This window comes from Octopus sinensis, linkage group LG6 (assembly GCF_006345805.1).
Source record: "Octopus sinensis linkage group LG6, ASM634580v1, whole genome shotgun sequence".
Taxonomy (NCBI): Eukaryota; Metazoa; Mollusca; class Cephalopoda; order Octopoda; family Octopodidae; genus Octopus; species Octopus sinensis.
In genome coordinates this window covers 18,711,291-18,722,932 of record NC_043002.1, presented here as the reverse complement: position 1 = coordinate 18,722,932, position 11,642 = coordinate 18,711,291, and the positions used below count along the sequence as shown (strand labels likewise).

At 37.8% G+C, this 11,642-nt stretch overlaps 1 protein-coding gene and 1 long non-coding RNA gene across 7 annotated transcripts in view; one reads left to right on the top strand and one right to left on the bottom strand.

The window, feature by feature from the left end:
* Positions 1-417: 417 nt before the first annotated feature.
* LOC118763714 lies at positions 418-1,843 on the top strand. The gene is made up of 2 exons (XR_004999468.1): positions 418-610; positions 651-1,843. It is a non-coding gene; the product is annotated as an uncharacterized LOC118763714 (long non-coding RNA).
* A 5,395-nt stretch (positions 1,844-7,238) lies between these two features.
* LOC115213080 overlaps positions 7,239-11,642 on the bottom strand; it is a 52,696-nt gene continuing 48,292 nt past the window's right edge. For all 6 annotated transcript variants that reach the window (XR_004999575.1, XR_003881785.2, XR_004999577.1 and 3 more), the window contains exon 3: positions 7,239-7,598. Coding sequence is in view for 1 of the 6 variants with exons in the window: in XM_036503656.1 (XP_036359549.1) it covers positions 7,442-7,598 (157 nt within the window). In the remaining 5 variants the exon portion in view is untranslated. The remainder of the gene's footprint in view (positions 7,599-11,642) is intronic.

Genomic DNA, 11,642 nt, shown 5'->3' with positions numbered 1-11,642 from the left:
ACTTGCCTCAACAGGTCTTCACAAGTGTCATAAGAGGGAAGGTATGCACAGGTGGACTGACTACGTCGCCGGGTCTTCGGATGGTGTCTTTATGTGCCACCGGCACAGGTGCCAGATGAGGCTGGCGAACGGCCACGATCGGATGGTGTTTGTTGTGCCCACAGCACGGAGGCCAGTCGATGCGGTACTGGTTACGGCCACGTTTGGGTGGTTTTCTTGTGTGCCACCGGCACTGGTACCACAAAGAATACAATTCCACTGATGTTCATCTATTTTGATTTGTTTTGATTTGATTTGATTTGTGTGTGTCTGTCTGTCAGTCCCCCCAACCATCGCTTGACAACTGATGTTGGTGTTTACAACCCTGTAACTTAGCAGTTCGGCAAAAGAGATCTGATGGAATAGGTACTAGGCTTACAAAGAATAAGTCATGATATCATTTTCTTTAACTAAAACACCCTTTAAGGCAGTGCTCCAGCATGGCTGCAGTTAAATGACTGAAACAAATAAAAGAATATACATACATAGAGTGATTCATATAATCTTGAGATTTTGTATATATTCCTTTCTACCAGTGTGTAACTGGTACATATTTCATTAAACCCCAAAAGTTGAAAGGCAAAATCGACCTTGGCGGAATTTGAACTCAGAATGTAAGGATGGATGAAATGCCGCTAAGCATTTTGCCTGGCATGCTAATGATTCTGCCAGTTTGCCACCTTAGACATTGTATATATTAAACCATGATATCTACCATTTAAACTAGTTCAGTTATTGAACATTTGATAGTAGTTGCGGGCCTTTGTTACTGGCTAATTCATAATTTGCTATTTGCAGACAGATCATAAACTAAGGACAATTGGTGGGATTTCAGGATCTATGTAATGGTACAGTAGCAATGCCTCTAGTCAAAAAATTTTGTTTGTTGGGTGAGGCTAATAAATTATTCTTACCTCCCTTAGTCTCTCTATATAACTTATCCTTATTGTTAATACAGAAGTATGCTGAATACTTTATTTGTTGAAGATAACTGGCTATTGTACTTTTTTTTTTCCAATAAATTACCTTTAACTTGTCTGTATTGCTATCAATATATATATATATATATATATATATAAATTAGAAAACAAAAACCTTTTATCACCTTCTAATTTATATATATATATATATTATATTTTGTGAAATTTGATTTGGTATTTCTAAATTGAATTTTTCCCTGTAAGTTTGGAATAATATTCCCTCATATTATTACAATATATATATATATAATATAATATATATATATATATAATCCGAGAATGCCAAGTTAACTTATTCACGGGTAAACTTATTACTTATTGATTGCTATTTGTTTAGACTAAATATGCTTGCTTGTTTTATTTCAACCACACATCACTATTGCTTCATTTGATTTCATTTACAGCCATTGAGGTAGACTTGAATTGTGATGCTGTAGAGGGTGGTTTCCTCTACTCTGTCCATGAGGTTTTTGGGACAACAAATGGTCATTGGCCTTTTTAGTCCAGCTAAATTCATTGTGTGGCTGCATGCTAAAAATATTATTATATAATTGCTTCTTTGGTTTGCTGTCCAATTACTTTACACTTACAAACTTAGCCTTTGTAACATCTAACTATTATAAGATTAAGTTTACCTTAATTGTAAACCTATTTTCCCTTGTTTTCGAACAAGGTGCATCTTTCACCTACAATTAATATTCAGTAACACACTTTTTCTGTTTTTATCCTTTTTAAGGTAGGATTTAATAATAAATTTTACCATTTTCAGAATGTTTTCTCTTTACTTTATACATTTTATTTTGTTATAAAATATATTTCTGCAATACATTTATTGTATTTTTGTTTTGTCTCCAATTGTTTTTTATTTAAAATTTTAAATAATCTTGACAATTGAATTGCACGAAATACTTCAACTTGATTCTTGCAATTAATTTAGGTCAGATAGTGGATTTTTTTTTCTTTTTTTTTTTAAGATTTGGAAGTGTGCTCTTACTGCAATTACTAGAAAAAGAATATATCTTTTCCTATATATAACTTGACCTGCTCAACCTTTGAGCCAATACTTAACACAACACAACCTGCTCATCCTTTGAGCCAATCCCCAGATAGTCTTGACTGTTCAGGACTTAAAGTGAAGTGTTCAAGTTAACTAAAACCATATTATGACAGCTGTCAGATCACTTTTCTTTTTCATTATCCCAAACTAATTTGTTTTTAATTTTTTGATCTTTATTTTTTTTTTTAAACCTTGTCAGGAGATTGAAATTTTATGAAACATTTTTCTAGATCTTAAAAAATTTTGTATACTTTGTTTTATGTTCATATTTTTGGCTTTATTTTTAACTTGACTTTTGAATCACTCTTACAAACTATATGGAGTAACTTCACATTAAGGAGGGGAATGTACAATTTTCTGTAATTTATTCTCCCTCAAGGTCCCAGCAGACAAAGATGGGAAAGACAATGTCCTGGGAGATGCACTGAAACAGTTACTCTTGACTCATTGGGCTCGCTCTTGCGGGTAGTCATCTCTGCTGTTATAGTGAGCAGGGATATAGTCTGGGGGTCGAAAACGCAGCAGGTCTTCACTGCCAGAGGCTTGACCATAAATATAAGTTTGTTGGAAATATTTCTAGAACTCTTGAGATTTTGGACTATAATTTGAAGTAGAATTATCAATCCTAGTAATAATATTGAATTGTCCGAGAGCCAACATATAAAGAGAGGACTGATTTTGAAAGATTTGGGAATTTCATATAATTACGTAGAAAATATTTGCTACCTATGTGCCTTTAGTCATGGCAAAGAGTTTATATTATTAGAATACCGAAGGCTGATGAGTTTGATTGAGACAATATTAATATTAATAACTCTAAGAGTATTTAGTCTTTATCATCAATGTTTTAGCATCCATTTTTCTATGCTTGTATGGGTTGGGCAGAATTCATTGAGGCAAATTTTCTATGGCTGGATGCCCTTCCTGTGGCCAACACTAAACTGTTTCCTTGGAAGGTAATGAAACCTCTTCAGAAGATCATAGGTGTTCTTTCTCCTTTGGCTAAACTGCTTAAAGTCGAATGTTTTAGCAACAATGGGAGATGAATTTCATAAATGCTGTCCTGGGTCAAGAGGGTGACCTATGTTTGCAAGACCCTATGTTTGCACCATGCCACACAAACAGGAGAACCCAGTCATGGCTGTCAGACAATTTCTGTGACCACATCACCTCTACATCTGGCCACCTAACTCCCCAGACTGCAACCCCCTTGATTATTATGTGTGGGGTGCAGTAGAGTAAGAGACCAACAAAACTCCTTGTAACACCAAAGATTATGGCAGCATTCACCAACTTAAACAAGGAGACTGTCCAAAAGAGTTGCAGGAGATTCCGAAGTCATCTGGAGGCCATGATTGAAGCCAATGGCGATTTTATTGAATAAATTTACTCTTTAGTATTTCAAGATATTTTCATCTAATTTTGGTAAATATATCTGTTAAAATGAGATATCAATATTATTTTCATCTTTGTGTAATTTAGGCGGCAAGCATCTCTAGCCATGGGGAAATATTACCTTGCTTGGGAACAGGTGAGTGTTGGCAACAAGGGTATCTAACTAGAAAGTCTGGCTCACTGAATTCTATCTTATCTTTGTAAGCATAGAAAAGTAGACATAGAAATGATAATTGTCCAATATGATTAGTTAAACAGTTTGTTTCTTAATCACATGGTTTTGGATTTTGTCCTATTGCACAGTGCCTTGGACAAGTGTCTTCTGTTGTAACCCTGGGCCAACCAAAGTCTTTTGAGTGGATTTGGTAGATGGAATATCTACTGAGTATATATAAATATGATTCATATTATATAACTGACTTCATTTGTTTTTCGTAGATGCTATTTTAAATTCAAGTTAATTTGTTACTGAAGCATTAGACTGTGTCCTTCTATTCCTGTCTCTATTAAGTAGGGACAATGGTATCTGTCAAGGTAACAGAACCAACCTTTTGAAGAATTGCTCTTGTCTTTTGAGTAAATTGCAAATTATTTTTTGAACAACTAAATGAATACAGTTCTATATTTAAGAGATGAGGAATTATTTACATTCGATGGATATTTGTCCTCATTTTGTTTGTTGTTAACACAACGTTTCAGCTGATATACCCTCCAGCCTTCTTCAGGTGTCTTGGGGAAATTTCGAACCTGGGTTCTCATTCCTAAGGAAATTTTTGATGTTATTATTATTATTATGCCTACAGGCATATGGCGTAGTGGTTAAGAGCACAGGCTACTAACCCCAAGATTCTGAGTTCAATTCCAAGCAGTAACCTGAATAATAATAATAATAATATCGAAAAATACCTTAGGAATGAGAACCCAGGTTCAAAATTTCCCCAAGACACCTGAAGAAGGCTGGAGGGTATATCAGCCGAAACGTTGTGTTAACAACACACAAGATGAGGACAAATATCCGTTGAATGTAAATTATGAACTAAATGAATGTTTTATTAACACATTATGCTTATAGCCAATGGCAGCAATTGCCCATCTATTTTTATTTTGAGACTATTATAGCATTGTCATGTTAAGCAAATGTGTTGAGTTGAAAACCAGATTTTAATTATGTAATGAAATGAGCATTGTGGAAACAGATGTGAACTTTTAGTTAAGCAGAAGTTATAGGCATTAAAATGACATTGTTGGGTAGAATGTTTTGCGGTATTTGTTTCAAATACCTAGACTTTGAATTCAAATCTCACTGAAATCTATTTTGCTTCCATCTTAGGAGCTGATAAAAATATCAGTGCAGGGCACTGAACTTATGGAAATGTCAAGCTAAGACGGGATACCTTGCATTATCTGTTCCAGCCCTCTGTATTTTGAGTTCAAATTCGCTCATGTGCTGTTACTTGCAACACCAATAACTGTTTATTCACTGTTATTCATCATCATCATCGTTTTACGTCTGCTTTCCATGCTAGCATGGGTTGGACGATTTGACTGAGGACTGGCGAACCAGATGGCTGCACCAGGTTCCAATCTGATCTGGCAAAGTTTCTACAACTGGATGCCCTTCCTAACACCAACCACTCCAAGAGTGTAGTAGGTGCTTTTACATGCCACCGGCACAAGGGCCAGTCAAGCAGTACTGGCAACGGCCACACTCAAATGGTGCTTTTTTATGTGTCACCTGTACAGAAGCCAGTCCAGCGGCACTGGCAACGATCTCACTCGAATACATTCGTATAAAATCTTCAATATCATTTGGCCTTGAAATCCATGTTTTCATCAATGGCAATGGGTTTTGTTTACACATACTGGCTGTGAGTACATTATTGAAAATGCCCAACAAAGCCAAAGTGCATGAAGTGTTCTCACTGCAGTGAAGCAAGAGCCACTGGAGACCTACTGTCTGACATCGCTGACCAATGGGTCATTCTTTAGAGAAATTTTGACCCAACCATGTCAGATATACAAATTTCCTTTTTGATATTACTTATTAATTGGCTCCATCTGTTTGCCATCTCTTGGATCTGCACTAAGTTTGCGTGGTGACAGCTCTTTCTGTCTCAAACTCTATCAACACTGCTGTGTCCCAGGATTCAGTTTTATCATTTTACACATCAATGCTTTGCTTCCCATCACATTTTCTATGTCCAATGCTGGCCATGCTTATACACTTAATACTATTCTTTGTTCCTCCCTAGCATTCCCAATATGTATGTCGTTTACAATCACTACATGACAAACCTGGGTTGATTCCATGGGTGGAGGTTCCATTTGATTCTATGAATGCTATGGCCCTACTGGAGGTCTCCAATCTTGTCTTAGTAGCAAAAAACACAACCATCACCCATACTGCACTGAACCCAACCTAAAAACATGAGCAGTATTGCCACAAAGTTGCTTCAATATTAGGCCCTCACAGCTTCATGAGATCTCACTCAGTAAGAGCACATCCCTAAAATAACCAGGACCACATCCTTAAAATGTTAACTCCCAGGAGTGGCTGTGTGGTAAGTAGCTTGCTTACCAACCACATGGTTCCAGGTTCAGTCCCACTGCACTGCACCTTGGGCAAGTGTCTTCTACTATAACCTCAGGCCGACCAAAGCTTTGTGAGTGGATTTGGTAGACGGAAACTGAAAGAAGCCCATCATATATATGTATATATATATGTGTGTGTCTGTTTGTCCCCCCCAACATTGCTTGACAACCAATGCTGGTGTGTTTACGTCCCTGTAACTTAGCAGTTCGGCAAAAGAGACCGATAGAATAAGTCCTGGGGTCGATTTGCTTGACTAAAGGCAGTGCTCCAGCATGGCCGCAGTCAAATGACTGAAACAAGTAAAATCACTTTGTCATTGTAAAGCTGGTGTTTAGTACATAAATTGACATGAGATATTCATGAAAAGTTTTTATGTACATCACTTCAAAACAGGAAGTTTGTATCACAGGACCATGAGTGGTCTCAGCTGGGTTGGTATCATTATCATCATCATGCTGACATAGTTTGTATGATTTGGCAGGATCCAGTAGGCCCAAGGACTGCATCATATCCCAGCGTCTGTTTGATATTGTCTTGATAGCTGGATGCCTCTCTTAATGCCAACCACTTTACAGCATGTATGATAAGCTTGATCAGTTCAGTTTCTGGTTATCATCATCTTAAGACTTCCTGATTGGAGACTGAATGAGTTGAACTGAAGTGTAAATGTACATATGCTCTAAAGAAGAGGTTAAAAGCCTGAAAAATAATTAGTTAGTTAGTTAGTTAATTTTTTGGCTCAAAAAGCAAAAAGCAAGGCCATGGAGTTATGTACAGGGTGGTGTTCATGTAAAGAGTTCAGGCCACTTGAGGTCAAGGGAGACTTTGAACCGAGCGGTCGTTGGTGTCTTCACCATCTCGTCTGGCAGCTTATTCCACGGATCCGCAACCCGGACGGAGAAAGCCCCTCTCTTTCGATTGAGATGAAACCGTCGCAGATAGAGCTTTTCGGAATGACCCCGCAGCCGACGCTCTGGAGCAGGAGTGAAGAACAGCTCTTTCGAGAGGTTACACTTTCCGCTTATGATGTTGTGAGCAAAGAATGAGATCTCCACGGCGTCGTCGTTTTTGAGCCTTCAGTGTACCGTTCGGCTTTTCCACATGGACTTTTAAGAAGATTACAATACATTGAAATTTTATTTTCGAAATGTTAAAAAAAGAAAAAGAAAACAGGTTTTTTTTTTATGTTTTTATATAAATTATGATGGAGGGAATCGGTTATGTTGGTAGGGGGCGGGTGACAGGATTTCATAGATTTAAAAAAAATTTTTTTCTTCCCTTTTTTAACATGGAGATTTACCCACAACCATGTTTTGTGCACAAGTCAGTGGCAGTTTGAGTCCTCTGTCCAAGAGGTTCATTAGCTCTACGCAGCCATTACAGCAGGCTGCACATGGACTGATCAAGACAAACAGGATAGCACAGAGAAGGCCAATCGGAAGGCCAAACACCAATAAGATTATAAACCAGAGAATACTCCAGAACCAATTGCAATTCATTGTGATAGATTTCTGTTGGTTGCAGACAGGTGTGACTGGAAAGAAAACAAAGAAAACAAGTTCAGTGAAAGTATAAAAAAAAAATTAGCACAAAACAAAACATTGGATTATAGGGTTGTCACTGGAGACTTAGTCTTCCTGTCATTTTTTAAATTTCCTATAGTGCTCGGCTGCAGTTTCCAATGCAAAACTGGTTCAATACCTAGCTACTATTTCATTTGTAATACTCCAGCTTTGACTTCAAAGTATTCCGTCTCTCCACCAGGAGTGATCACTTTCGCTCTGGTGTTCTCATACAGCTTACTTATTGCTCTCAGAATTCTTGGTGGACTATCACATGCTTTAACCCTTTAGTGTTTAAACCGGCCAAATCCGGCCCAATATATTCTATATGTTTTATATTCAAACTGGCGATATCTAGCCTCTCACTCCTAACCTACAATGCCATTCTGAAAATAAACAATCACATCATTGAAACCTCAAAGCTATAAGATAATGCATGATTAATTCAAAACAATTTGCGTGAAAAAGTATTACATTTAACAGAGTATTCTGAACACTAAAGGGTTAAGTATCTTCATCAACATTCCTCTATGTACTGAATCAAAAGCCTTTTTAAAGTCTACATAGATAATGGTAGCCTCCCTGTTAAGGCTCTAAAGCATTGAAGAAGCAGTTGGACAGTTGTTGTACGAGGATGCTTAGAACAGCACTCAATGTCTCCTGGAAGAGTCATACAACAAATGCTGACTTATACCAGGGACTACCACTCGTAACCTTGAAGATACAACATAGAAGGCTGAGGCTAGCTGGACACTGCATCAGACCCACTGATGAAATTGCTAACAAGCTAGTGCTCCGGCAACCAATGGAAGGAAAAACCAGGAGAGGAAAGAGGAAGACAATCTATCAACAACTTGCTGGAGATACTGGTATAGAAGGGGTACAGGACCATTATGGAAGATCGAGATGAAAGTGGGGAAATGTGTGGAAACAGTCTTGGGGCGTACTGAGAGACGACCTATACAGATAGATAGATTTCACTTACTCTTCCCTGTATTTGATTCCTGGTTATAGCCTACAGACCAGTGGTTCACAACTGGGGTCCATATAAGATTTTGCAGGGTCTAAACAGACAAAATAGTAAATCAGAGATCCACCCTGGTATTTTAAGTGTCCGTGAAAGAATCTTACTTTGGATGTATTTGTTGCAAGAAAAAGCTAAGTTTCATTCTCTGATGTTTTTCATAGTTTCAACCTACACAAGTTAATGTGTGAATAACAAAATAGGGATTTTGACAGAAGTATCCATAAAATATTAAATGGCGCTGGAGGGTCCACCAGAATAGGATAGTAATAAAAAAGGCCCATGGGCAAAAAATCGTTGAGAACCACTGCTGTAGACAGATGAGCATCCTCAAAGTGGTGAATATTTATGGATCATTTATATGCAGACAAAAACGAAATGTATGTTGATGGTAGTGGAGGACTATGGCTCTTGAAAGAGGTTATGCGTTTTTTTTCTTTCCATTTCAAAGTCAACCTTGCAGTATATGATTTGTTAAACTTTATGCACAAGTCAATGAGGGGAAAATAGCAGCCAAATTTCCTTCAACTGAAATTCATTTTCAAACAAAGCAATACACTGGAGAATATCCTTGATGATAATAATAATAATAATGGTAATGGTTTCTAATATAGACAGAAAGGTTGCAATTCTTAAGGGTTAGATTAGTCAATACCATTTATCTCAGTACTTAACTGATACTTTATTTTATTAACCCCTGAAGAATGAAAGGCAAAGTTGAGCCCCAAACATAAAGAATAGGAAGAAATACCACAAGGTTTTTTCACTAACACTTATGATCCAACCAGCTTGCTTTCTACATATATAAAACTTAGTGTGTGTGTAAACCCTGCATAACTTCTGAAGTTCACAACTGATTTTCTTCAAACTAGGAACATACATAATTTATGTTCCAGAGATGGTTTTAAACTCTTAAAATTTTTCACATGAGTAATGGGGCCTCAGGGGTCAGAAATTCCCCTTTCCCGTGGTAAGTATGAGTACTGTAGGGAAGGGAGGTAACTCTTTGTGAAGTAACTTCTCTTAAAATTTGCTAAGATATTGATATTATTTACTTTATTTTATCGACATTTCATTATTAACGTACAATTGACATCTTAGTTTATTACATCATATTTCTTGACATAATGTCTCTGAAGAAGAGATCCTCCATTGGTCGAAAAACGACAGTAGCAGAGAAATTGAAAAGAAGGAGAGCAAATGAATCATTACACACAACTTCAATCAGACAATCACAAAATACTGCATGTACAGCTACTGCAAGCGCAACGAAAAGCGATGAGCAGCATAGTATTTGCCTGGCCAGGAATGCTGCATTAATAGCTTCAGCCAATCCCCCACCGCCTTCCCACATCATTTATTTCATGCAGATTTCTCTCATGTGGTGCTGTTGAGTGCAGCCACAGGCTTAATTTATCATATAGATGTAGTTCCTATGCCTGCTGATTGTTTAGCGTGGTAGCAACAGCGCTGACAGCTGCAAGGGAGAGTATATCCACTGAGAGATTTTTGGTGCATTCAAAAATCACACACCTCCACTCACTTTTCCATGACAAGGCTAGGGCCTGGAATCTTCCAAACAGATGCATGACATGTCACTTAGTCGAATTAGCCCTTCATTTACTCCACAAATGTTTTGCTATCAATGTTGTACTTCCCTGTATCACATTTCAACTTAACTGTACCATATATACAAACTACGCCGTTTAAATCCTGAGCAACGCTGGATATGTCTGAATCTCCCCATAACATTAATGTTATGCATGTCTGTGGAGTACTCAGCCATTTGTGAGTTAATTTTATCCCCGTGTGGTAATGAAAAGGGAAATTGACATCCAATATAACAATAATAATAATCATTTTTACTATAAGCACAGATCCTAACATTTTGAGGGAAGGGGAAGTCAAATACACTGACTGCAATGCTCATCTGGTATTTATTTACCAACTCCAAAAGGATTAAAGACAAAGTTGACCTCGGCAGTATTTGAATCTCAGAATGTAACAAGAGAAGAAATGATTTGGCTAGCTCACCACATTAATAATAATAATAATGGTTTCAGATTTTGACATAAGGCCAGCGATTTAAAGAGAATGGGATAACTTGATTACATTGTCCCCAGTACTCAATAGGTACTACTTATTTTTATCAACCCTGTTAGGATGAGAAGTGGACTTTGACAGAATTTGAACTCAGAACATAGAATGTTACAAGAAATTTCACTAAGCATTTTGTCTGACGACCTAGCATTTCAGCCAGCTCGCCACCTTAATAATATGTAATATAAACGAATGTTTGAACAGTCATTTCAGTTTTGATCATCCCAAGTCTGGGCAATCCTGGAATTCACTGCTTCACTTTTTTTTTTTTTTTCTACACTGTACAAATGTAATCTTCTCCTTATCTCCTCAAAGACATACAGCACCTCGAAAGAGTCCAGAGGCTGGCTACCCGCCTGGTTCATGGTCTCAAAAATTTGTCCTACGAAGAAAGGCTGAGGACGCTCGACCTTTATTCTCTTGAAAAACGCCGCCGCCGTGGTGATCTCATTCTCGCCCACAACATCATAAGCAGGAAGTGTAACCTCTCGAAAGAGCTGTTCTTCACTCCTGCTCCGGAGCGTCGGCTGCGGGGTCATTCCGAAAAGCTCTACCTGCGACGATTTCATCTCAATCGAAGGAGAGGAGCTTTCTCCGTCCGGGTTGCGGATCCGTGGAACAAGCTGCCAGATGAGATGGTGAAGATGCCAACGACCGCTTTGTTCAAAGCCTCCCTGGACCTCAAGTGGCCTGAACTCTTTACATGAACACCACCCTGTACTTAACTCCATGTCCCCCTACATGGCCTTGCTATTTGCTTTTGAGCCAAATTAACTAACTAACTAACTAATCCAACTTCAGAGCCAATCTGAGAGCAGCTAAATCTCTCTTAAATCAAATATCTACCTTCTTAAAAAATAACACATTAGATAATGTAGTATGGTCCTAGATA